Raw genomic sequence first — 26,640 nt, forward strand, 5'->3', positions numbered from 1 at the left:
ATAAGATAATATTTAAAAGGACTTATAAAAATCAATTTTTTTTTTTAATGAAATTATATATATTTGAATACATTATTCGATGCAATCATTATTTTCTACAAAAAATATTAAGCTGTTTATATCAAAAGAATATTAATTTAAAAGATATTTTAATTTGAATTTTAGACTTTATATAAAAAATAAGAAATACTTGTTCGTATTTTCGTTTTTCATATTTCAAATTTTATATAATTTAAATTAGAATATCTCTAAAAATTAATGATTTTTTAATATATATATATAGTTTATAATATAAAATATAATATATAGTTTAACATTTTTTTATAGCAAATAACATATTGCATTAATAAAAAATTATATGATTTCATTTAAAAATCAAAATCGACTTTATATATCAATTTATAAAAACTAATAACATCAAAATATGGGTTCCTTAAAACCAATTTTTACATTAAATTTTTTAATATAAACAATAATTATAAACAACTAAGATATTCCAGATTATCAAATTTTGTTTATCTTGTATTAAATTATTTAAAGAATTTTACTTATTGTGATTTCTTGAAGTTAATAAATACTGTGATATTTATAAATATTGTATATCAATACTTCTATAAATGATCTTTTCTGTATATTTTTTTATTGTATATATGTATTTTAATTTTACAGAATTATATATTACAGATCATTTTCTTTGGTTTACATTTGCTCACATATAAATGTAATATACTTTATACAAATTATTTATTCAAAACACAGATTTATTAGAATATTATAGCTTCTTATTTTAAAAATTTTACTTTGATTTTATGAGTTTTTTAATTAATATTTCAAACTTTATATTTTTAATTAAAAAAAAAAGAAGCAATGTTAAATAAATTTTAATCATACCAAAACGTACTATAGATATAATAAGAAAATAGATTATATAAAACATAAAACATGTATGTAAATACATGTAACATATAATTTTGTATTTAATTTATGTCTATATGGTAAATAAAATGTTAATTCTTATATGGTCTTAATATTATTAATATTATTTTTAAAATATTTTGCATACATATTTTAAATGAAAATGAAATTCAATCAAATATAATTGCATGGTAATAAAAATTAAATATTATTCTTCAAAATATATTACTTAATAATTAGTGTAAATAAAATTTAAATTCATTTTAAAAAAAAAGAATTATTTATTAAAGATATTTTTTTGAGAATAATTTGTTTTCTTATATAAAATCTTAAATTAATAAATTTGTTAATATAAAAAAATTATTATATTTTCAATCAAAATATAATTATATTACAAATTAAGATTGATATTACCCATTCAATGTTGCAAATAATAAAATTTAAATTAATATAACTGATTTTTTATAAATAAAAAATAAATTTTTTTGCAGAATTATATATTTTGTTAAAATTTTAAAATTGTAAAATTATTCTTATAAATTTTAAACAATATAATAATTTTTACATTACAATACATAATTATATACAATTTTATTTTTAAATATAATTATGTATAATACATTATATATCGCTTTTTATTATATTTATATATTGTTTCGTGTTTAGAAATTCTCTAAAATGATAATGATAAATAAATTTGCATTAATTACTATATAAACTTCAATATATTAAAATAATTAAATAAAAAAATAAGAGTAATTTAATACGAAGTTTTCAATTGAAAAATCTAATACATTTTAATTAAAATTGAATAATTGTATAATTCTGCGTCTATGATTATTATAATAAAATATTAATTGTAAAATGCAACATCGATACTGCACCAAATAATTTATTTTGCTTATTATTTTAAATTGAATCTTAGTACGGTAATTATAATACATGTTCAGATGGATCTATAATTCGTGATTGATTCTTTAAAGTTTCAGTTGAAATTTTTTCTCCATTAATTACAGCTTCTACATCCTTAGAGCTCAATGTTTCATATTTAAGCAAAGCATCTGCTACTTTTTTTAGTTCTTTTGCATGTTTTTGTAATATCATTTTTGCTCGTTCATATGATTCCTAAAATAAAAAATATTTTAATGTATATATTATAGAATATTATATGCCATGGAATTAACATCATATGGTGGCAATATTTACTTGTAAAAGACGTTTCACTTCATTATCACTAAGATCATTTGCGTTCGGACCTGATGGATATCCGTCTGTTCGATTTCCCATGCGAACTCCAAAACCAACTTTTTCAGACATGCCATATAAATTTACCATTTCTTCTGCGATAGAAGTTGCAGCCTAAGAAATATAATTATATAATATATAATATAATATAACGATATAATATATAATACAATATATATATTATAATATAATATATTATTTTCTTATATAATATTTTATTTTATTATATATAAATAATATTAGAAACATTTTTATATTAGATATTTAATTTTTAACTTTTATAATGTACATACGTATAAATATGGAAAAAATTATTAATTTAAAAATAAACTGAAAATACCTTAAAATCACTTTGTGCTCCTGCTGTTATTTTATCAGGACCAAAAATTAATTCTTCTGCAGCACGACCACCCATTGCACTATCCATTTGAGCCAATAATTTTGATTTTGTTATATGAATTTGATCTTTGTTAGATAAAAATGCAGTCTATAAATATATATATATATATACACACATATATATATATACAGAATGTTCAATACATTGGATCAATTTTTTTGAAAATGATAAGTTTTTGAAAAAAGTGATAAAGAAAAAATTTTTAATGTTTTTTATGACAAACATGATAATGTATATTTCATATGCAATATTATTTAAGAAACAAAAATGAAATTTTCTAAATAGAATATTATAAATTGTATGAAATTCAATTTATTTCATTTATTTCTGATATTGTCTGATTTTAAAGGCCATAATATGCCATAATGCTACATGTTTAAATTTATTTTGATGCATTTCTTTTTGATTTTCATAAACAAATTTATGATATTTTTTAAAAAAAACTGATTTTCATTGCTTGAATAATATTATAGATGATTTTTTTTATATTTATAAATATAAAAATTTCTTGTACATTATGTTCGTCATAAAAAATATTAACTTTTTTCTTTGTTATCTTTTTAAAAAATTTATCATTTTTAAAAAAAAACTGGTCCAATATACCATAAATATATCGCATTCCTACTCTGTATATATATATATTATTAAAAAAATAAGACAGTAATTATAAATGATTATATTAAGAAAAAAAAATAAATGGTTAGATATAATTTATTTCTAAAAATTTTGTAACAATATCAATAAAATAAAACCGTTAATATATATATATATATATTATATATATATATATATATATATATATATTATAATACTTACGTGTCCTAAAGAATGTCCATGAGGCATAATAGTAATTTTATGCAATGCAGGTGCATCTTTAGTATAATATGCAACTAATGCATGTCCTGCTTCATGATATGCTGTAATACTATTAGTTTCGGTATCATTAATTTTTAATTTTCTTTCTGGACCCATGATTAATTTATCTCTAGCATATTCTAAATGTTTCATTGAAACATATTCAGCATCATTTATGGCAGCTCTTAAAGCTGCTTGATTTACCTTTTAAAATTAAATCCATAATAATGAAATTAATTTGATTTAAAATTCCAGAATTAATTTTTAATTAATCTCTAACATAATCAATAAAAATAAAAAATACTTTTTATTATAAATAAATTAGTAGTAATAGTTCATTTTAGAATAAAAAAAAAATAATAACATAAATAACTTGAAAAATTAAAAAAATTTTAATTTTGAATTGTATATATTTTGTAACAAGAATTTATTTTTTTATTATCTTCTAATTTTTTTATCATTTTTATTTTATACATAAATTGATCATGTAAGAGATTAAGATACTATATGAAAAGTTATATAATTAAAAAAGTACCATATTTTCTATATCAGCTCCAGTAAATCCAACAGTGCATTTTGCTAAATAACTTGTATCAACATCTCGTGTTAATATTTTTGATAAATATAAATCAAAAATTTCTTTTCGGCTAGAATAATCTGGTATATCAACTACAACTTCAACATCAAAACGACCAGGACGCATTAATGCTTTATCTAAATCATCACGTCTATTTGTTGCTCCTAATACTATAACCCCTTCATTTTGAAGAAATCTACAAATATAAAAAAGAAGAAAATTATTGATAAATGATAAATCATAATATCAATATCAAATTTAATATATTATAATTATAAATTATGATAGTCGAAATTAATAATTTAAAAATTTTAAAATAAACTTTAATGCAAAAATAAAATTAACTACAGAGAAGAGGAAAAAAAATTGAATTATTTAATTAGTATGTATTACTTATTCATGCTATTAAATCATTTAATTTCCATATAATTAAATATAACATACATATGTATATATATATATATTATTTATATTGTATTATTTCGTAAATTGATTTTCTTCGATAATGAAATAATAAAAAAAAATAATTTAAAAAAATATATTGAAAAAAATAATAAAAAATTTTTCAAAACATAATATATGATTAAATTAAAAAAAATAATAATTTAAAAATCAATTAACATAAGTACTATATATTTCTTGTATTATAGAATAATTAGTTAGAAAAAAAATTATATTATAATAAGAAATAATTTTTAATAATTCCTTCATTTCCTTTTCTACCAATTTTTTTCTTTTCATATAATCATATGATAATATGACATGAAATCATTAATTTCATATTAATTGCTAAAATCATCCTGTATACTGCAAAAAAAATGAAATAGAATTTTTAGTTTACCCGTCCATTTCTGTAAGTAATTGATTTACTGTTTGATTTGCATATGGATGAAGAGCTGAATTTGTTCGTTTTGCACCAACAGAATCAATTTCATCTATAAAAATTACAGCAGGTGCTTTTTCTTTTGCTGCTTCTGAAAAAATAGTAGTAATAAATAATATTAATAAATTATGAATGAATGAAAATAAAAATTTGATGTTAAATTTTCATTTTCATACAATTGCATATAGAATAACATAGAATAATGTTATGTTAATATTAATATTTTGTGAAATATTATAATTAATTATAATTTAAAATAAAAATAAAAAAAATTTTTTAATATAATGCAATTATTTAGAACATTTATTAAATTATAATATAAATATATAAATAGATAACATTAGAAATAGTTTTAGAATGATATAGTTATAACATTAAATCATAAATAGATTTAAATAAAAATTTTCAATATACATATGTCTATATATTAAAATAAATAGATTATAAATGATTCATATATATAACATTTATAATATAAACATTTATATAATCAATTATATATATAAAAAAAAAATAAAAGTAAAAAATATAAATAATATTTTTAACAACTTTCTTTAAATTTTATTTAATAATTGGAATATTTTTCAATATATATATTATTATAACTTACTACATTTATAACCTACTACATTTTTTCAATATATATATTATTATAACTTACTAAATAAATCCCTCATTCTGCGTGCACCTTGTCCTACTAAAATTTCTTCAAATTCTGGTCCAGCTGCATGAAAAAATGGTACACCAGCTTCACCAGCTACTGCTCTCGCTAACAATGTTTTTCCTGTTCCTGGTGGTCCTACTAATAATACACCTTTAGGTAGCTTCGCACCAAGTGCAGAAAATTTTTCTGGATTTTTTAAAAATTCGACAATATCACTTAATTCTTGTTTAGCTTCTGCAACCTAATTACATATAAATAGATAAATTACAAATAGTGAAATGAAAAAAAAAATGATTAATATTAAAATTCTAAGAGTGAATTATTTACTCCTTTAACATCATTGAAAGTTATATCTGTTGTTTCTGGTCTAAATTTAATACCATCCATTGAAAATCGTAGCCCACTTCCTACTAAATAAACTACAAGAAAAGATACATTATTATTAATTTAAAACATATTAATATTATTTAAATATTATATAATCTAATGTTTGTTTATTTATAAAATAATTATGTACAAATAATTAATATATAAATAATGTTTTTTATGAATTGAATTTTTCATTAATTATTGGAATATTATAATTTTTTTATTTACTATATTTAATAATAATAAGACATAACTATTATAAAATAATATTAAATTATATCTAGTCATTATATTATTATGGGTAAAAAAGAAACTAATCTCTAAATTTACGTACCTCCATACCAAAACATTACAAATATAGTTCCTGTTATTAAAGTACACATTACTTTAAACCATCCAAAATAAGGATATGTTTGACGTGCTAGACCTGCTTCATATCCTTCAATGAAAGCTAATATAATTTTTCTATATTCTTCTACTGATGTTTGATTATTGAATAAATTTTTAATTGCTGTCAAATCCTTTTCTTTCAGAATATTTGCTCTATATCCTATATTCTACGAAATAAAATTATTTGTGATATCTCTAAAATATTAATATAAATAATATATAACAATATAATATATAATATATAATCTTACTGTTCCAGAAAAATGACCAAACAAGTTTTTAAATTTATTTACAAATGATGCCTTTTTTTCTAATTCAACATTTACATTACGTTTTGTTCTAAAATTACGAATTTGTATATAATAATTAGATGATTTTCTAGGTAAGGTAGGTAAAATAATCTCTTTCGTACATTGATAGTAAGAATTATGATATTTCTTTCTATTTTCTTTGAAATTCAATTCTGATATATCTGATATTTTCCACTTATTATTTTTTTCTAAATTTTTTCTACAAATTTTTGTGGAAAATTTATCTAATACTACCAAAATATTATTTGTTTTTATATCAAACATTGCAATTACATCACATGTTTTTAATTTGCCTATTAACTTATCAATATAATTCTTAGTAGCCTGAAATATAATATATACATTTAATAGATTATCATTATCATTATCATTTTATATAATACATTATCATAATAGCTTACTTCTGAAAAATTACTAAAGGAAATATCATCCATAGATTTTTTAAATTCATTTTGTTTTTTAACTTTAACTGAAAATGACGTAGATTTTGGACTAACTACTGAAGTTAATTGTGCCAGGTGATATAACACCTAAAAATGTTAAATAATAATATCTCTTCTTAAATAAATATTTTATTATTAAATAACAATTTATAACAATATTAGTTAATTAATTTGTGATTTGTAATATTAAATAAAATAAAATAAAAATTATATTCTTAATAATAAAAATATAAGATAATGCAAATTTCGAAAATTTTTATTAATACAGTATATTTAAAATTATAATATATAAATATTTTTAAAAAATAAATTTAATATATATTTGTTATATTATAAAATATGTTATATATTATATTATAAAATTTAAAATTATATTTAGTGAGCTATCTATAAAATTTGATTTTGTATGGTTATAACTTCATCAATATTATAATAATACAGACCTGATTATGAGGTTGGAAAGAAAACATTGAAGATTAGTCCTATTTAACAGATGTAATGAAATAAATGGAAGTTTCACCTTTTTAAATAGAACTAAATTCAACTGATTGTTTCCTTTTATTGCATATCCAAAAAAATTAACTACATGACATCGATATCTTTCGTACGAAATATAGTTTTGATACTGCAAGGTAACGGAAATGACTACTGTCTATAAACTTCCGAATGTTTAAAACTAATTGATAATTGATTGAGGATTATAAAATTAAAATTACGTTAAATTTTTATCATAAAACTTATGTTTTTTTAAATTTGATTTTGTTATATGTGTTACAACAGATTTTATTTTACAATTAAATTGTTGAATTAATAATCACAATTTAAAACAATTGTTTTGTGACCTTTAAGCGTGCTTCATTTATTTTAAAATACAATTTAATTACGTAAAACAATTTACTTTATATATCATTTTTATAACATTTTTAATACTATGAAATAAAAATTTTAATTTAAATTTATGAAAAAAAAATTAAAATCAAATTGTTTTTCATTAAAAAACATATTAACCTTATTTCAAATACAAGTTTATATAGTATTTATATTTTATATATAAAATATAATTATAATAATACAAATAAATGAATATATTCATTTGTTACACAAGTACAGTGTTTTTATACTTACAATATTGAACTATTAATAGTTTGTTTTCCTTGAATTACTAGTGAAAATAAATATATAAATGAATATAATATATTATTTTTATTAAATTATTTAGAAATAAATTGTTTAATAATATAAATAATTTACTTTATTTTATTTTAAAATAAACTTAAAAGCTTAAAAAAAAAATTACGATTGAAAAATATAAATAAATTAAATTTACTTTTTTTCATTTAAATTATATTAATATTTTAATATTTAAAGATATCAAGTTTTAAAAATATTAAAAAAATATATTAAAAAAATAAAATTTTATTTCATAATTTTTATTTTATAATTCATTTTTGGAAATAAACATTTTTAGTACTTATTTTGTAACATATAATTAATTAACATATATTTAAATGTACAATTTAATGCATTTTATATATTATGTAAGATATATAAGGTATATAATAAAGTAGACATAAATAATATTTATATTCTTTAATATTTATTAAAATCAAAAGAGACATATACATAAAACATGAAAATTAAACAAAAATATAATCACACAATATAAAACTAAAAAAAAAATAAAATTCTTTTCTTTAAAGATTTGTTTTTGAAAAAATATTAGATTTAAAATAAAATTTTTTTTCCTAACTTACTTTCAAGAAAATAGAAATTAAATAAAAGTAATTAGATATTCGTATAATTCAATGAATTTTTAAATTTAATTTTCTTAAAGAAAGATCTTGATCTAAAAAAAATCTTATACTATTTTATAAAAATTTTATATTTTTCTTTTTTTTTAAATTCGATAAAAAAATTTTAAATTAATTTTTAAAAAAAAATTACGGATTGTCTTTATATTATCTATTCAATCTTATTCTATATATAATTTTAATAAAGATAATTAAATAAATATACAATTAATAAGTATCAAATTTAATTTAATAGAATAAATAATTAATTAATAACATTACTTATATTTTATTGTTTATTAAATACTATCAAATAATATTATAATTTATTATTTTAAGAGGAATTTTTAAGTAGGTTAAAACAAAAAATTCAAGATTTCATTATTTGAGAAATTAAATATACAATTATATATAAAAACAATATTATAAAAAATTTTTAAAATATGAAAATATTCTATAAAATATTCATATTTTTAAAATATCATATCAATGTTCATATTTCTATTTAAATTTTTGTTTAAAATTTATATATATATATATAATATATATATATATATATATATATATATATATATATATATATATATATATTATATTTACTTGCTATGTAATTTTTCAATACAAACACTAAGTTCTTGCAAACATTCCAATAAATTATCCATATTTGCACTTGAATGTCTGAGACCTGATTGATCTCCACCAATTCCTTGTCGTTGACCTAACTCAAAATGAAGTTTGGCTAATTGCTCTTGTTGTTCTCGTATTTCTGTCATTTGTTCCATGCTACAATCTTTTCCTACATTAAAATAATATTTCAATTTTATATAAGCTAAAATATGTTTAGATACATTTTTTACATATTTTACATACCAAATGCTCGTAAATTGCCACTATGAAAATCTTCCAAAAGTTGTAATAAAGCTTGTTCCATACGTCGAACATCAGGAACCTCTGACAAAAAGCAATGATGTTTGCATGGTGCCATAGCTTTATTTTATGACACCAAAACACAACGAAAAAATATAATGAAAACATAAAAAAACTTAAAAATAAAAAATATATAAAAAAATTATAATTTATTATTAATTTAAAAAAAATTTATCATTAACTAAGGATTTTATTTTAATATTTTTTTTATAAGAATTTCATAATAATATACAAATAAATTATACAATTATAACATTATATATTATTAAAAAATATAAAAATAATATAAAAGATATTTTTTAAATTATTGCAAATATTTTTAGAACTATAGTAATAAATTTATAGTAATAAATACTATAGTAATAAATTTTAAATGATACTTAGAAATCTAATATTTTATTATAAAAAATAAAATTACCTCTATGTTGACGATTAATTTTTGATAATTCTGGTCGATGTGATTTTTGTTTTTCTTTTTCATTCATATACATTAATCGAGATTGATTACTATGATTTGAAAGATTCACGGCTCGACCAGAAACCATAGATCCTTGACTTGTTGCTTGACCAGAACTTCCTTTACTAACAATAGGTGATGTTTGTATATTTGTTTCCCACAATACTTGTTGCTAAAATAATATATAAATTTCTATATTATATATAAATTTATTAACATTACTTATAAACAATATGTTTATCTAAATTTATAATTATCTAAAAAAAAGTTAATTAATTTTACATATTTTATATGTAATATTTATTAATTAATTAAAATTAATTTATAAATCTAAATGTATTATTTCATAAAAATAAATATACAGATAATGTATATCTATGCATTTACATAGGAAAGAATTAAATTAATAAAAAATATGAAGAGTATGAATTATTTATATTTAAATATAAATAATTTGAAAAATTCAAAAAGAATATTTGAATTTTATTTAAAAAGAATGAAGAAAATAAAATATTTATTCTATTTTAAAAAATAACAAAAAAATAATTTTTTAATACAAATTAAGAAAAGAATTTGATTTTTTTTGTAAATCTATTTTAAATCTTTTATTATATTTTTATTTAATATTTTTATATATATTAAAAATCTTTACAAATAATATTTTAAAAATTTATTTATAATTTGATATTTAAAAAAGAAGCATAATATTTTAAAAATTCATTTATTTATATATTTGCATATTCTCTAATCTTAATATTGTGTTAGCTTTATTATATTTAATACATTGAAATTCATGGTTAATTGAAAATAATGTAATATTATATTATAATTCCATTTTCTCTTAGACTTATATTATTGTAATATATATTTAATAATACAATATTAAAAGAAATATCATTATTATGATTTATATGATTTTACAATAGACTAAAATGAGTTATTTATTTTGTATCATTATGTTATCCAATAATTTTTAATCAATATTGTATTCAAGTTGACAAATTTTATTATTTTATATATTCTTTGTTAAATTTATATTACAATATTTATTTCTTTTGTTAATATGCAACATCATCATATATATCATAATTATTATCATTATTTTTATGTATATTATTAATCTAGTAATTTATTAATTTTTTTTATAGAAAAATTTTTTATTTTTTTATTGAGATAGTTTTATATCATATTAAAATGTAATAACAAAATAGAAACAAAATAATAAAAAAAATTAATTAATAAATAGTTATTAATAATAATAAATAGTTATTTTAAAAAACTGATATATAAGTTTTCTGCTGGAATAATACTATTATTTCTTTTATAATTATAAAAAATACAATTCTTTTATAATATTTGTATTTCATTTAGAATAACAAATAAAAATTTTAAACAATATTAAAAACAAACAATAATAAATATATATCATATAACTAATATTATTATAAATAATATTAGTTATGTTTTAATAAGATAAATAGATAACTAATATTAAATTCATACCGATATATGAGAACTACGTATATCATTTTTACTTGGATGATGAGATTTTGCTGGTGTGGAAGGTGGTGTAGCTTCTCCACCTTGACTCAATGGTTCTTCACATTCCTCTTCTTGAACTAATTGTTGTAATTCGCCACATCCAGATTTTTCAGCCATTCTATCAAATTTATTATTTGATAAAAGTTTTTATTAATTTTTTATTATTTGGTTTTTAATATTTTTTATTATTCTTTTTACTAAATTCAAATATTATTTATAAAATCTTAATATATATTTATAAATTTAAATAATATTTTATAAAGAAAGAAAGAATATATATTGATATATTGATATAATATTGTATATATTTAAATATATATGTATATCAAAATGAATATAAAATTTATATATATATAAAATATCTAAAAAAAATTATTTTTTTGTTATAAACAATTTTTTATTAAAATATATTTTAAAACATTATAATTATATAATTTTTATTATCTATAATTTATTAAAATCTAAATATGTTATAATATTTATGATTACATTATTAATAATTGTTTTGTTTTTTTTGATTCCTGTTTTAAATGACATGATATTACAAAAATATTTTTAATGTGCTTTCAAATATGTCACAGAAATATTTTTATAAAATATTTTATATTATATTTGTCATATTTTATTATATTTAGAACATTAATGAAATAAAATAAATTTTTTAATTTATTTAAAAAGAAATATTTTACAAAAATAAACATTTACGAAATTAATTTTTCATGGTTATATATTTTTGGATGCACTCTTTGTGTCTTGATATGAACTACACGTAAACAATGTGACATATTATTTAAAATACATATAAATATAAGTAAAAATTTTCGTTTTAAAGATAAATATATAATAATTATTTTATAAAATTAGAAATTATAAATACAATTATAAAATTATTTAAATAGTATTTGTTGGTAATATATATGTAAAAGATAAATTTATAAATATTGTTTTAATTTTTGAAGTTTATTATATTATATTATTTAATCTAATAATAACTAAATATTTAAATTGATTTACCTTATTGATCAAAAATGAAAATTTTTTCATGTTATAGATATACTTTATAATTAAAACTTCAAGAATATATAACAAATGCTTAGTACAATATAAAAAATTTATCAAAAAAAAGTAAAGTTTTTGACGATTTCTTTTATTAAAACAAAGATTTATAAAATTGCGCAATGTCTGAATCAAAATCTTTATTAATTAATATTATAAGGTAATATACTATTAAATATTTGATATTTTTTTTAAAAATTATTATTAAACATAATTTATTTATATAGTCCTGAAGGAATGATTACAAATTTTAATATAACATCAGATATGACTATTAATGCTATTAAAAATATTGCAATAAAACATTTTTATGGTGATGATACATCAAGAAATCCAAGTGATTTTCGTTTAATTCATTCAACTAAATTCAAATGTCTCATAGATAATTATAATATAACAAATGAAAACATTAATGAAAATGGTAAAATATTAAAAAAACTATTGAAGTTTATATTAAACTCATAATGATATAAAATAGTTTTCTATATTACAGAGGAATTAATGTTAATAAACATTCGTTCTACATCTACGAATGACGATTTATCTGAAAAGGCTTTGAAAGGTCCAAGTAAAGAATTAATATTACAAGTAACAGAAAATTTACCTATACGTAATCCACCTAAACATATTCCCTCACTTTATTGTCCTGCAGATGTAAATAAATAATAATAATACATACATATATAATATATATAATATATAATAATAATACATACATATATAATATATATAATATATAATAATAATACATACATATATAATATATACTTATCTATACATTATGTTTTTTTTATATTTTTCTTATTTTCATTTTTTTCAAAAACTTCTATACATTTTCTATATAAATAAAATTTATATTATACATTTTATATTTCAGTTTCAAAATGAAGTGCGAAAAATTTTAATAACACTTGTAAAAGCATCAGCAAGAATTATTTTATATAGTCCAGAAGCACAAAAATTTTGTGATATTTTAAAAGAAAAATTAGAAGCAAGATGTAAACCAAATATTAATCCAAATGCTATAAAAACTCTTACAGAAATGGGTTATTCTGAGAAAAAAGTCTTGAAAATTCTTCGCTTACGAAAGTACAATTTATCATTTAAATTAATATTTATATAAATATTAATAAATTAAAAGCTAAATTTTTATGATTATTTATTATAGATCAAATATAATGGAAGCTTTGGAATGGTTAACAGAACATCAAAATGATCCAGAAGATGATGATAATGATTTAGATTCAGAATCTATTGAAACAGGTAATGATAAAAAAGTAAAAATAATGATTTCTTAAAAAAATAATTTCGTAAAAATAATGATCTCTTTTGATATATTTATCAAAAATATTTTAATGAAATAAGTATTGAAGTAAGTATTTATTTAAAGAACAATATTTAATAAAAACTAATAAGAAATAATAATACAATTGAGAAAGTAACAGTTATAGCAATGAAAAAAGATAAATATGAAACAAATATTTTTGGTTTTATTATTGAAAATGATATTTATCAAATAAACATTTAATAAATATGCTTACAATTTTTTTTTCTAAATTATATTTTCATTTGATTTTCATATGCTTAATATATATTTAAAAATTTTTATATTAAAAATATATAAAATATATTAAAAATGAAAATAATTATTATTTCAACTATTATCTTTTTTTGATATTAAAAATTTTTTTTAGTTTTATATATATTTACATATGTCAGTTTTCATTCCATAGTATATAAAATAATGTTTAATAATAATATAGGATGTCAAGATTTAAATAAGGAAGAGAATATACTTAATGTAGTAGATCGTTTGTTAAAAAATTATCATCACTGTAGAAAAATAGATTTTAAACCTAATTCTAGAGCAGTACAATTATTATTAGAAATGGGATTTGAAGAAAGCAATATTATTGAGGCTCTAAAAATTACTGGAAACAATCAAATTAATGCTGTAAGTAATTTATACAATTTTAATTTTATTAAATTTTAAATTCATTATAAATTTTACATAATATAAAATTTTAAGTTTAATATATTTTTATTTTTAGTGTGAGTGGTTACTTGGAGAAAGAAGACACAATTTACAAGATTTAGATAAAGAACTTGATTCAGATAATCCAATTTATAAAGCAATTATGAATGATCCTCGCATCCAACTTAGTCTTACAAATCCTAATATGCTACTTGGTAAAATTACTTTTACTAATGAGTAATAAAAAAATATAATTAAATAATATAAATAATATAATTAATGAAAAATGAATTTTTAGTATATTTATCCCTATTGGAAACACCTGTAGCTATAGGTGAACGAATAAGGGATCCTGAAATAGGACCAGTACTTGATCATATTATTGCAATGTATCATGCTGAAAAACATGCAATTCATATGAATCAATATGTAATTGATTTTTAATTAGAAAATTACTTCTTAAAATAAATATCATGTTATAAACAATATCATTAAATAAATATTACAATTTGCAAAATTTTGCAAATTCTAATAATACAAATTTATAATAAATATGTTAATAAAATTAATTATTAGCAACATCATGTTTATATATTTGATATACTTGTATTAAACTTATATGCAAATAATAAATTTCTGTAACATTATAAAAAAATATATTTTAATATATTATTGTTAATAATATGTAACATGTATTTACAATAATAACATAATTCATTGTAATTATATGTAATTTTTATATAATATACAAATTATATACGTATATAAACATATAGAATCAGGTTAATTCTTTTGAAAAATTATATTTATATAGTTATATATTTTTTATATCAATCATTTCTTTATTCTTTCTGATAAAATAAACATTATTTTATTTTATGTCATTTAATTTTTATAATAATGTAAAGATCAATTCTACAATAATATATCATAGTTCCAAATCAATTTCAAATATGTCTAGAACAGGATTGCCAAATGCAAATTTTGTATTCTTAAAATCTAATATTTCATTTTGATTAGAAATAATAGAGAAAAAAAACTTTTGATGATTTTTATCACATCATGGAATTAAATTTACTATAATATAATAGAGTATCATAGTATCATTACTACTAACATTGCGATGCTAACACTGCTAACAATGATTTAGTGTTGCATCGTTGCATGAAAACATACCTTATATATGTGTTTGAATATAATAATCGCATGCAGTTATTTCTCTTTAGTTTTTTCTTTTTCTGCCAATCAGCATGTGATGTTAAATCCTACAAATCCAGTTTGCATCTATTGGCAATCCTGAGCAAACAAATAAGAATATGTATGGCCAACTTAAGGGAAATTGTGAACTTCTAATTTAATATTTTAATGTGATGTTTTTACAGCGATTTAAAATATTCGAAGTAATTTTCTTTATTATAATTTTTTAGTTATATTATTGATTTAGCAAATAAAAATATGATAACCTTATTTATAATAATCCCATACTTTTACAATACAGTTTTGATATAACGTAATTCATAAATTGTAACGATCTTTATATAATGCAGTACTTATACAATAATTTCGATATAACAATTTATATTTACATGATAGATAAAATTTATATTTAAAAATATTGTTTCAAAATATATATTCATTTTTTATATATAATGTAAACATAATGCGATTTTTATAGCATAATATTTTTGTGAAATCTAAATGTTATATTATTATGAGCAATTACTTGTAGTACAAGAAGTTTTGTATAAAACGAAAAAGAGACATAGATCAACGGATTATTTTATTCTCATGTTTTTGTTTATCGTTATTTAAAATTATATGATCTTTTTAGATGTTAAATTATCAACCAATACATATGCTTATTTACATAATTATATTGGATCTATCAGAAATAACCAATCAAATCTAAATTTTTTCTTCTAAGTGCTTTCTTTTTAGTTGTGCACAATTACCAAGATAATATAAATTTAAAATTTGACAGATAAATTGCTTCACGTGTTTCAACCAAAACTTTTTGTAATAATGGTTTATTATTTTACAAGTGAAGGTAATAATATTTATCATTGGTTTCATATTTAGTGTATGTATATTTATCTTTTTTTTTATATATATACATTAAAATTATTACTAAAACAACATTAAATAAGGTTAGAATTAAAAATCATTACTTTAAATTACAGTTGTGCAACCACCAGTAACATTATTTATGGGAGTTGATCAATATGAAAGTGAGTAAAAATATAAAATCTAAAATGTAATTATAATGTTTAAGATATATTCTTTTAATATATGATTTTCTAGATGAAGATCTTATTAGATGGGGATGGCCAGAAGATGTTTGGTTTCATGTTGATAAATATTCTTCAGCACATGTATACCTTCGTCTTCATCTTGTAAATATTTTTTATTAAAAACATGTAATATTTATATACAATTGTATATAAATATTGTATGTATGTATATATATACAATATTTATATACAATTGTATATAAATATTGTATGTATGTATATATATACATATGTACATAATTTATAGGGACAAACAATAGATGATATACCTAGTGCAGTTTTAGAAGATGCTGCACAATTAGTAAAAGCAAATAGTATTGAAGGAAGTAAAATGAATGATGTTGATGTAGTATATACAATGTGGTCAAATCTGAAAAAAACACAAGGAATGGAAATAGGAGAAGTTGGTTTCCATAAAGATAAAGATGTTCGAAAAATTCATGTTACAAAACGAATAAATACTATTATTAATCGATTGAACAAAACTAAACGTTCAGAACAAGTAAATTTAAGAGCAGAAAGAGAACAACGAGACAAAAATGAAAGAGAAGATAAAAAGAAACTTTTAAAAGAACAAAAGGAAAGAGAAAAGGCAGAAGAAAAACGGAGAAAGGAAGAAGCAGAAATGAGGTAAAATAAAAGTAATTATACTATTATTAAAATATATAAGTTTTTTAAATTCTTTAAACTTAATTTACAGGAGTTATAATTCTTTATTTAATACATCTAATATGACATCAAATACAGAAAATAGTGGATATGATTCAGATGATTTTATGTGATTAAATTATTAATATTATTTGTAATTTTTGTGCCTATTTACTATAATTTAGTAATAGATAAATATATTTAAAAGAAAAATTATTATGTATAACTTTGAAATTTAATTTGGTTAATTGTTTTGTAAAAAAGTATTTATAAGATCTTTATAAAAATTTAAAACAAAATAATGAGAAAATTAATAAAATTTTATAAAATTCAATTAAAATATATATAAATTTTGCATAAATTACAAAACTATATTAAACATTTAACATTGAAATTTTTTTTTACATAGTTTTCTTACATGTTAAGTGTATTAATAATTAATTTATAATTAATTATTAATTATAAATTATTAATAATTAAATTAATCAAAAATATATCTTAATATATAAATACTTATTTTGTATAAACTATTCACAAGTGATAATTTTTATTGATATTATATTTATATATTGATATTATCAATAATTAAAAAAAAAAAATTAGTTATTATAAAATCAAATATCAAATATTATTATAATTTATTTCTGTAATATATATGTATTGAAAAAGAAAAATTTTATTATGAAAATAAATTACATCTCTTATAATAATATAACATCAACAGTTTTCAAGGCATTAACAATCCATAAAGGGTATTCCTTATTTGGATATAAATCTAACATATATTGTTGTATAAATTTTGGAAATCTTTGTTCTTTAATACTTCGTCTAATATTTTCCATTAGTTTCATTTGAAATGCAATATTATGAACAGATAACAAATGACATGCAACTGTTTCTACTGTTACAATATGATGAAGATAAGCACGTGTATATGTTTTACATGTATTACATTCACATGATTCATCTATCGGTCTCATATCTTTACGATATTGAACTTGTCTTAAATTTAATTGGCCAGTACGTACCAATGCACAACCAAATCTCTGAAAAATATAATTTATATAATTAATTATAAAAATATAATTAAATATAATATATATAAATCGCATTCCGTTAATTTATTATATTTTTTTATGTAAATTCTTTTAAATTTAATTCAAAAACATAATATTTATAATTAATTACTGCCGTCCTTGTAGGAAATACACAATCAAACATATCTATTCCTAAAGCAGAACAAATAATTAAATCAATAGCAAATCCAACACCCATTAAATATCGTGGTTTATTTTTTGGAAGTATATTTGTAGTGAGATATACCATTCTCCAAAATTCATCTTTAGATTCTCCACCACTACAAAAAAGAAATAAAATTAAATATAGAATAATATTTTTTTTTATCTAATTATATATGTATAAATATCAATACCTTAATCCTCCCACTGCATAACCATTGACTTTGCGCTTAATTAATTGATTTGCACATTCTGATCTAAGTTTGGGATCAAGTCCTCCTTGTACAATTGGAAATATACTTTGTTCATTTGGTTTTTGATGTGCTTTCAAACATCTATCTAACCATCTAGTTGTTCTATAAATAATATATTAAGTATCAAAAACATTTTTAATGTAAATTAAGTAATATAACTATATTATGTACAGAATATATGAAAAATAATGATATATCATAATTATTAATATATATTAATATTATAATTATTATAGTAATTGTACACTTCTAATTCAGAAATCTGTCTATTCTGATCACTAAATTTTCATATAGCTATTGGAAATCGCGTCGAATTGATGGATTTTTTTCTGAAAAGCAGTGTCAAATATTGTTTTTACATTATTATAAAAATTCGCTGAAATATGGAAATATAAACTTTCTGTTGGAAACACAACAGTTATTTATCCAATTTTTATTATAACACAAAAATATATTGTCAAAAATAATAATTTGAAAATCATAACTTGAAATAATTTTAAAATCATTTTTTACAAAAACGATTTATTTGTGATTATCATTGCAAATTATACTATGATAGTTATGACAATTATTTTTCATTCATACGTTAATGCAACATTACCTATACATTGCTTCTTCTACTCTTGGTCCTGTTAATGTACTTTTAACTACGTCATCAAGTTGCATAATTATATCTGCACCTATTATGTTTTGTATTTGTATGGAATGTTCAGGTGTCAACATACAATCTGATTCTATGAAATATTAAAATATTATATTTTTCATATTTTCTTTTTTAATATTGTAAAAATGATAGTATATCATAAAATTATTATAATATAATATAAATACAAATTAAATTTAAATTTTATTTCTATATAATAATTACCATTATATGGTGATTTAAATTTAACACCATCTTCTGTAATTTTTGCAAGTTCTAATAATGATACCATTTGAAAACCTCCAGAATCAGTTAATAAAGCTCTTTTCCAATTCATAAATTTATGTAAACCACCAGCTTTTTGCATAACATTAAGACCCTAAATAATAACTCTTTTAGTAATGAACTTATTTTTAAATTATTTTAAATTATTTGAACAAGCTATTTAATTATATTATTATAATTATATTATATTATATTAATTACATTATCATGTTTAAATAAATTAAAAATAAAAAATTCTTTTATGTAACAATATTTTTTACATACAGGTCTTGTTCCAAGGTGATATGTATTTCCAAGTATAATTTGACAATTTAATTGTTCTAATTGTTGAGGTAATAAACCTTTTAAAGTACCCTAAAATATTAATATTATTATAAAAATATAATATATATATATATATATATTATATTAAAATAATATATATATTATTTATATATATAATAAAATATAAATAAATAAAATTTATAAATATTCCAAAATATTAGAAATTTTCTAAATAATTAAAAAAGTAATATTTAAATTAAAATAAAATAAAATTATTATATAAAATAGAAAATTTAGTAGAATTATTTCTAAACAATTTTTTATTATAAAATTTATTATAAAAAGAAATATTATATAGTTTTTTTATAAATAAAAACATAAAAAATATATATAAAAAAATAAATAATATAAATAAAAACATAAAAAACATAAAAATTTATTTTTTATTTACTTTTATTTATTTTTTATTTATTTTTATTATAGCATATCATAAAAAATTTAAAATATTTTTGATTTTGAACATTCTAATATATTTTAAAATATATATATGTATGATATATTTAATAAAATATTAATTTTTATTTAATATATTAACTTACTTGTGTGCCTACTGGCATAAATACTGGTGTATCTATTTGATGATGAATAAGTGATATTCTACCAGTTCTAGCTTTTGTTGTTTGACATTCATAAAATATTTCAAAAAATAATGGAGATTTTACTTGTAACATTTTTTTAATTAATTTTTTTTTTAAATTTATACGATTAATAAAAAATTTTATAAATCTTATTATTATATATTATATTTTATTAATAACTATTGATTATTTATCTTAAATAAATAACTGTTTACTGTAAATAAAAAATATTTATATTATAGTTTGTAAATTATATTATTAAAGATATATATTTGTATATTCTTTTGAATATTGAATTAAATTATATTAGATTGAAATTGAAATATTTCGTCTCGCAATATTTCGATCGCAATCATGAAAAAACATTTAATCAATTTATCTATTATATATATTAATTGTTGTTTCGTATATTCTATATAAATAAAAAATAAATGATAGTGTTTATATTATCACGAATGCATGTGTATAGACGAAATTTTATATAATAACAGCAATCTTTTATTTTTAGAAATGAAAAAAAGTGTAACATTTTTTAAATTTCTGCCACTCATTTCGATTTCTCGTTTTAATAATAAAATTAAGTTCTTTGAAAAAAAAAAGTATGTGAATATATCAGTATAATGAAATAATTAAAATTGGGAAAAGTTGATAAATTGCAGTTTTATCGTTTAAAATATTTGTCTAATAATTTGTATATTATAATCAGCTTAGAATCTATATTTAAATTCCATTTTCTTGAATCTGAATGTGTTGTAATAAAAAATTAAGCAATGATATTAATTTTCAAGAAATTGATTGAGACCTTAAAAGTTATATCATTTTTCAAATACACTTTCTTAAGAATTAATGAATTATATTAAATATATGAAAAAAAAATTTAAGAAATTGGAAGTATGATTATTAAATTTTCTTTAAAAATAGTGTATATGCATATGAATGTATACAAATACTTATCACATAAAATAATTTGTTAACTGTTTTTTCAAATAAATATATAAATATCTTCAATAAAATATTATATTTATATTGATATAATAATTTAACATTTTTAAAATATTTTTTATAATAAAAAATATATTTGTACAATGATTTTCATCAATATGTGATATAAAATATTTATATATATAAATTTTAGATATATATTGTTATTATATGCGATTGTAAAATTTAAATTAATATTAATATATTTTTTCAGTGAAATCATTGAATGTAAATATAAGATATAAAACTAATGATATAAAAACAAAATAATTTTCTAAGAAAATCAAATTTGAATTCAAAATTCTGAAATAAAAAACTTTTTTGTATATTAATTTATTTTTAGAATTATTTATCTTAAATATAAATTGCTAATATAAATATAATTGCTCGAAAGCAATGATAATTAATAAATGCATTATTTTTTTTATAAAAATATTAAATCCATATAACAAATGAAAATTGATGTTGATTAATATTAATGTAATTTATGTAATATAAAAAAATGAAATAATAGATTTTTTAATATAATGTAAATTATCTATGTAATGAATAAAAACAAATGAGATTGAGATTCAATGATGTTTGAATCTCATGTTTCATAAATTAATAATAAATATAAATCATATACTCAAATCTACTTTAGATACAAAAAATAATGTTAAACTTAGATACGTGATACTTTTTAATCCTATTGTAACTTTATATATTGTATTATTATAAATGAAAAACCGAAATGTAATTAAGGCTTTTCAAATAAATTATTTTAAATGATATAATTTTTTTAATAAAAAATATATAATATATAAATATTATATAATAAATATAAATATTCAAAAATAAAAAAAATTTATGAATTTCTTTTACATTTGAGGTTATAATGCTTATATTGAAAATATTTACATTGATATATGAATATCAAATAAAATAACTTTAAATTATTTTTTTTTTAAAGAAAGCTTTAAAAATAAATAACAAGCTAATAAAAGTGAAAAAGAAGTAAGATTTCTATCATTAAATAAAAATATATTGAATATAAATATAAATAAAATTGAATGCAATTCAACAAAAAATTATGAAATTAATTATGAAAATCAAAATTATATTATTTCTTACATTAAAAAATAATATTATAATTTAATACTACATAAATTAATACTAAAAACTTTTTATTGCTGTTATACGTAGTAATAATAAACTATTATACTTATTAAATTATTGTATTTAACGATTAAAAATTAAAATGCTTAAAATAAGAATTTAAAAATTTTAGTTTCTAATAATTAACTATGTAATTAACAGAAAATAAATATAAAAAATATTTGCATTATATTTGCATATTATAATGTTACAATTATATATATTATTATTATATATTATATTATATTATTGAAGTATTTTATATATATATATATATATATATATATATATATATATATATATATATATATTATATATTATTATATATATATTATTAAACTATAATAATATAATATTTTATTTTTGATTTACCATGATAATATATATTGATACGAATATTTTATAAAATATTTTATAAAATTGCAGGAAATAACGAAACTAATAATTTTTAGTAACTTGATTGACTATATCGAAATTTGAGTGTATGTAAATTCAGCCATATGTTCAGCATTGTTGCCAAATTTACGTTTATCATAATTTGTATCGAAAGTAGACTGTGCTTATTGTTATTATATTATACAAAATTTACGGTGAAATAAAAAAAATTAATTTAAAAACGTAACAAAAAAAAGAAATTTGTATTTATTATTTATAAAATTATGTTAAAACCAAAAGCTTTGACACAAGTGCTTAGTCAAGCTAATACTGGCGGCGTAGAAAATACATTGTAAGTAAAATACATAAATATTTTTTTTATTGCTTTACATATATTTTCTAAACTAATTATATAAATAAATTCATTATTTTTTTTATTTCTGTTGTAACTAAAAAAATGATAAAATTTAATAATTAAATATTAAATAAAAATGCATTTCAGATTATTAAATAGAGATGGTGGTTTATTAGCTTATAGTGGTTATGGTGATAAGGATGCAAGAGTAACTGCTGCTATTACAAGTAACATTTGGTCAGCTTATGAAAAAAATGGACGAAATGCATTTAAGGAAGATGAATTGCAATTTATATTGATGGATTGTGCGGTAATTATAAATATTTTATTGTTAATTAATTGTTTATCACTTTTTGCTATTCAAATGCTAATTAATCAAATTATATACATATATATAATCAAAATTTTTTATATGAATTAATATTTTTTCTTAATTAATTTAAAAATAAAAATTTTTATGATATATTAAAAAATATATTTAATGAAGTAAAAATATAAATTAAAAATAAATTATATATAAGATAATTTAAATAATATAAATAATCTAATATAAATTAAAATACAAGAAATTTTATATATTTTAGATAAAGCTTAACAAGTATATTTAAGAAAATCATAATTTTAATCTTAGAAATGTATAAGATCTAAAGATACATTTTAAATGAAATATTAATTAAATCTTTTAATTTTATATTTTATATTTTAATTTTATTGATTTTGCTTCTTGAACCGAGATGAATATTGAATTACATTTAAATATTCATGATTTTTAAACATAAATTCTTAAAGTTAAAATTGTGATTCTTGAAATTTATTTGTCAAATTCTATCAATTTATAAAACAATATCTTTTAATTAAAATTTTATATGTAGGAAAATTCAATTTTATCTAATATATAAAATATATTTTTTTAAATATTTTTTACTTAAGAATTATCAAAATATTATTATTTTAATTTTTATAATTGATATTATTATAATGATTAATTAAAATTTATAATCAGTAATTTTAATTTCATAATTATTATAAAGAAATTTTAAATATAATTCAATAATAATATATTTAAATATTGAAATAATTTATTAAAACATTCATGAATTTGTCATATAAATGATGTTGCATAGAATTTACAGATTATTAATATGGAATCATATAATGAAAAATGGTATCAAATATAATAGTTTATTATATTTTTTCAATAAAACAATTTCCTTTTAGGAGGGCAAAGTTGTAATCACTGAAGTAGCAAATTTATTACTATGTTTGTATGCTAAAGAAAATGTGGGGTTTGGTTTATTAAGAGAAAAAGCACAAGCTCTGGCAAGATATCTTGATAAACCATTGAAAACAATAGCCAATATGCCTTAATCATTATATATTTATAGATATATATTATTATCTATGTTATAATATTTAATTTTATATTCTAATATTTATAATTTTTTGTAAAAATTAATTCTTAGTATTGTCTTGTAAATAATATTTTTTCAATTAATAAAAATTTTATGTATTAAAATTTATACATTAACTTTATTAAAGTTATTTTATACTAAAATAATACCACATAAAAGTTTCAGTAATAATAATAATAATAATTTTTATAATAATTTTTATAATAATAATAATAATTATATATATTATTATTATATTAATTAATTTTAATTTTTATTATATTATTAATTATGCTATTTGTTTATATTTGTTTCTTTTAAATTAATAATTATTACAAATTATATTTTTATGATTTGAAAAAATCACATTCAGTTAATGTTTACTCTATCACATATTGATCTGGATAATAATGATTAGCAAATCACATATGGAATGAAACTGTAGCAAAAAACATTTAGAAACATTTTCATTACAAAGATTAAATCATGTCTATATATTTATTATTATTATTATGTATCATTATGATTGTATTAATGAAATATACAATAATGATAATTAATTATAAAATTAATTATAAAATTGAAAAATAATTTATGCAACTGTATATCATAAATATCATAAATAAATGGAAAAAAAATTAGTCATTATATGAAGCTTATTATGTTATTATGTTTTGAATATATAAAAAAATTAAAATACATATTAATAATAGAAAATATATATATATATAGATATAGATATATAATAGATATACAAGTAAGTATTATTAATGAAAAAGAATATACAATTACATAATTATATTTGTTTTAAAATAAAAAACATAAGATAAGTTTTAATGACACAGATCTTATGTCTTTTTATATTTTATGTAATAATTACAATATTATTATATTATTATTTATATATTATTATTATTATATTATTGTAATAATTACAAGTTATTAATATTTAATATTGCTTTATTTATAATTTGCTGTTTTCTATGGAAATGACATTCCATAGATTCATTCTAACATTCTAATCCCTAGAAACATAAGAAATATGACTCTATATTGTAATGCAATGAAGTATGAACTTGAAATGTAAAAATATAATAAATGTGAGATATAATAAAACTTGATATATTTTTGCTATTAATGAAAAATTATCAGAAAAATTATCAATAATCAATGATTATTGATCACTATAAAAAATGATCAGTTTTATATTATATATACTAATAGTGAAGTTTTATATTTATAAAAACTATCAAAATCCATTGGAAAAAAATATTGATAAGAAATATATTAACTACTTATCAATAATTTGTTTGATTGATAGCAATGTTTTTTGTTATGAAA

At 17.3% G+C, this 26,640-nt stretch overlaps 6 protein-coding genes across 13 annotated transcripts; 3 read left to right on the top strand and 3 right to left on the bottom strand.

Moving 5' to 3' along the window:
* Positions 1-1,789: 1,789 nt before the first annotated feature.
* LOC107993335 (ATP-dependent zinc metalloprotease YME1L) lies at positions 1,790-8,045 on the bottom strand. The gene is made up of 12 exons (XM_062081582.1): positions 7,496-8,045; positions 7,011-7,139; positions 6,550-6,933; positions 6,243-6,465; positions 5,867-5,958; positions 5,537-5,780; positions 4,834-4,966; positions 3,951-4,188; positions 3,377-3,619; positions 2,501-2,647; positions 2,122-2,274; positions 1,790-2,040 (listed from the first exon to the last, which is right to left on the bottom strand). Exons 1-12 carry the CDS (start codon positions 7,520-7,522, stop codon positions 1,849-1,851), a joined length of 2,205 nt encoding a protein of 734 aa, XP_061937566.1. The 5' UTR covers positions 7,523-8,045; the 3' UTR covers positions 1,790-1,848.
* A 405-nt stretch (positions 8,046-8,450) lies between these two features.
* Positions 8,451-12,924, bottom strand: LOC133666943 (coiled-coil domain-containing protein 28A). 4 transcript variants are annotated; one of them, XM_062081598.1, is made up of 5 exons: positions 12,783-12,924; positions 11,730-11,886; positions 10,188-10,398; positions 9,713-9,829; positions 8,451-9,638 (listed from the first exon to the last, which is right to left on the bottom strand). In XM_062081598.1, the coding sequence occupies exons 2-5, from the start codon at positions 11,883-11,885 to the stop codon at positions 9,439-9,441; spliced, it is 684 nt and encodes a 227-aa protein (XP_061937582.1). In that variant the 5' UTR covers position 11,886; positions 12,783-12,924; the 3' UTR covers positions 8,451-9,438. The 4 variants fall into 4 exon arrangements, with proteins under 4 accessions (XP_061937582.1, XP_061937580.1, XP_061937579.1 ...); XM_062081596.1 differs by lacking the exon at positions 12,783-12,924 and adding an exon at positions 12,474-12,607 and having other exon boundaries at positions 9,713-9,793; XM_062081595.1 differs by lacking the exon at positions 12,783-12,924 and adding an exon at positions 12,474-12,607.
* Positions 12,842-15,454, top strand: LOC108000132 (ubiquitin-associated domain-containing protein 1). Of its 2 annotated transcripts, none has more exons than XM_062081590.1 (8): positions 12,842-12,984; positions 13,052-13,245; positions 13,303-13,478; positions 13,702-13,913; positions 13,993-14,087; positions 14,588-14,778; positions 14,876-15,014; positions 15,098-15,454. In XM_062081590.1, exons 1-8 carry the CDS (start codon positions 12,947-12,949, stop codon positions 15,241-15,243), a joined length of 1,191 nt encoding a protein of 396 aa, XP_061937574.1. In that variant the 5' UTR covers positions 12,842-12,946; the 3' UTR covers positions 15,244-15,454. The 2 variants fall into 2 exon arrangements, with proteins under 2 accessions (XP_061937574.1, XP_016915809.2); XM_017060320.3 differs by having other exon boundaries at positions 13,318-13,478.
* Positions 15,455-16,124: 670 nt separating this feature from the next.
* On the top strand, positions 16,125-18,453 carry LOC108000135 (coiled-coil domain-containing protein 25). Of its 2 annotated transcripts, none has more exons than XM_017060325.3 (5): positions 16,125-16,879; positions 16,980-17,027; positions 17,101-17,192; positions 17,338-17,720; positions 17,791-18,453. In XM_017060325.3, the coding sequence occupies exons 2-5, from the start codon at positions 17,006-17,008 to the stop codon at positions 17,870-17,872; spliced, it is 579 nt and encodes a 192-aa protein (XP_016915814.1). In that variant the 5' UTR covers positions 16,125-16,879; positions 16,980-17,005; the 3' UTR covers positions 17,873-18,453. The 2 variants fall into 2 exon arrangements, with proteins under 2 accessions (XP_016915814.1, XP_016915813.1); XM_017060324.3 differs by having other exon boundaries at positions 16,125-16,846.
* LOC108000110 (queuine tRNA-ribosyltransferase catalytic subunit) lies at positions 18,399-23,687 on the bottom strand. Of its 3 annotated transcripts, none has more exons than XM_062081591.1 (8): positions 23,551-23,687; positions 21,022-21,274; positions 20,423-20,512; positions 20,099-20,252; positions 19,832-19,964; positions 19,171-19,332; positions 18,927-19,095; positions 18,399-18,784 (listed from the first exon to the last, which is right to left on the bottom strand). In XM_062081591.1, the coding sequence occupies exons 2-8, from the start codon at positions 21,151-21,153 to the stop codon at positions 18,440-18,442; spliced, it is 1,185 nt and encodes a 394-aa protein (XP_061937575.1). In that variant the 5' UTR covers positions 21,154-21,274; positions 23,551-23,687; the 3' UTR covers positions 18,399-18,439. The 3 variants fall into 3 exon arrangements, with proteins under 3 accessions (XP_061937575.1, XP_061937576.1, XP_061937577.1); XM_062081592.1 differs by lacking the exon at positions 23,551-23,687 and adding an exon at positions 23,155-23,409; XM_062081593.1 differs by lacking the exon at positions 23,551-23,687 and adding an exon at positions 23,246-23,400.
* A 79-nt stretch (positions 23,688-23,766) lies between these two features.
* Positions 23,767-25,428, top strand: LOC108000137 (ragulator complex protein LAMTOR2). Its single transcript, XM_062081600.1, has 3 exons — positions 23,767-23,905; positions 24,056-24,218; positions 25,127-25,428. Exons 1-3 carry the CDS (start codon positions 23,838-23,840, stop codon positions 25,274-25,276), a joined length of 381 nt encoding a protein of 126 aa, XP_061937584.1. The 5' UTR covers positions 23,767-23,837; the 3' UTR covers positions 25,277-25,428.
* The last annotated feature ends 1,212 nt before the right edge of the window (positions 25,429-26,640 follow it).

Source organism: Apis cerana, linkage group LG11, assembly GCF_029169275.1.
Source record: "Apis cerana isolate GH-2021 linkage group LG11, AcerK_1.0, whole genome shotgun sequence".
Classification (NCBI taxonomy): domain Eukaryota; kingdom Metazoa; phylum Arthropoda; class Insecta; order Hymenoptera; family Apidae; genus Apis; species Apis cerana.

What these genes read in the sequence shown, in the direction of transcription:
- LOC108000137 (XM_062081600.1), top strand. Translation starts at nt 23,838, where the DNA reads ATGTTAAAACCAAAAGCTTTGACACAAGTGCTTAGTCAAGCTAATACT. An exon ending in GGCGGCGTAGAAAATACATT is followed by an intron (nt 23,906 to 24,055) that starts GTAAGTAAAATA and finishes AATGCATTTCAG; the next exon opens with ATTATTAAATAGAGATGGTG. An exon ending in TTATATTGATGGATTGTGCG is followed by an intron (nt 24,219 to 25,126) that starts GTAATTATAAAT and finishes ATTTCCTTTTAG; the next exon opens with GAGGGCAAAGTTGTAATCAC.
- LOC108000132 (XM_062081590.1), top strand. Translation starts at nt 12,947, where the DNA reads ATGTCTGAATCAAAATCTTTATTAATTAATATTATAAG. An exon ending in GAAACAATCAAATTAATGCT is followed by an intron (nt 14,779 to 14,875) that starts GTAAGTAATTTA and finishes TTTTATTTTTAG; the next exon opens with TGTGAGTGGTTACTTGGAGA. An exon ending in AAATCCTAATATGCTACTTG is followed by an intron (nt 15,015 to 15,097) that starts GTAAAATTACTT and finishes ATGAATTTTTAG; the next exon opens with TATATTTATCCCTATTGGAA.
- LOC133666943 (XM_062081595.1), bottom strand. Translation starts at nt 12,553, where the DNA reads ATGTCACATTGTTTACGTGTAGTTCATATCAAGACACAAAGAGTGCAT. An exon ending in AACCATGAAAAATTAATTTC is followed by an intron (nt 11,887 to 12,473) that starts GTAAATGTTTAT and finishes TAAATTTGATAG; the next exon opens with AATGGCTGAAAAATCTGGAT. An exon ending in TACGTAGTTCTCATATATCG is followed by an intron (nt 10,399 to 11,729) that starts GTATGAATTTAA and finishes ATATTATTTTAG; the next exon opens with CAACAAGTATTGTGGGAAAC.
- LOC108000110 (XM_062081591.1), bottom strand. Translation starts at nt 21,153, where the DNA reads ATGTTACAAGTAAAATCTCCATTATTTTTTGAAATATTTTATGAATGT. An exon ending in ATTTAAATCACCATATAATG is followed by an intron (nt 19,965 to 20,098) that starts GTAATTATTATA and finishes AATATTTCATAG; the next exon opens with AATCAGATTGTATGTTGACA. An exon ending in TATTTCCTACAAGGACGGCA is followed by an intron (nt 18,785 to 18,926) that starts GTAATTAATTAT and finishes TATATTTTTCAG; the next exon opens with AGATTTGGTTGTGCATTGGT.
- LOC108000135 (XM_017060324.3), top strand. Translation starts at nt 16,822, where the DNA reads ATGGTTTATTATTTTACAAGTGAAG. An exon ending in GGGAGTTGATCAATATGAAA is followed by an intron (nt 17,028 to 17,100) that starts GTGAGTAAAAAT and finishes ATGATTTTCTAG; the next exon opens with ATGAAGATCTTATTAGATGG. An exon ending in TATACCTTCGTCTTCATCTT is followed by an intron (nt 17,193 to 17,337) that starts GTAAATATTTTT and finishes CATAATTTATAG; the next exon opens with GGACAAACAATAGATGATAT.
- LOC107993335 (XM_062081582.1), bottom strand. Translation starts at nt 7,522, where the DNA reads ATGTTTTCTTTCCAACCTCATAATCAG. An exon ending in CCTTTAGTAATTTTTCAGAA is followed by an intron (nt 6,934 to 7,010) that starts GTAAGCTATTAT and finishes ATTATATTTCAG; the next exon opens with GCTACTAAGAATTATATTGA. An exon ending in GAGCTGATATAGAAAATATG is followed by an intron (nt 3,620 to 3,950) that starts GTACTTTTTTAA and finishes TAATTTTAAAAG; the next exon opens with GTAAATCAAGCAGCTTTAAG.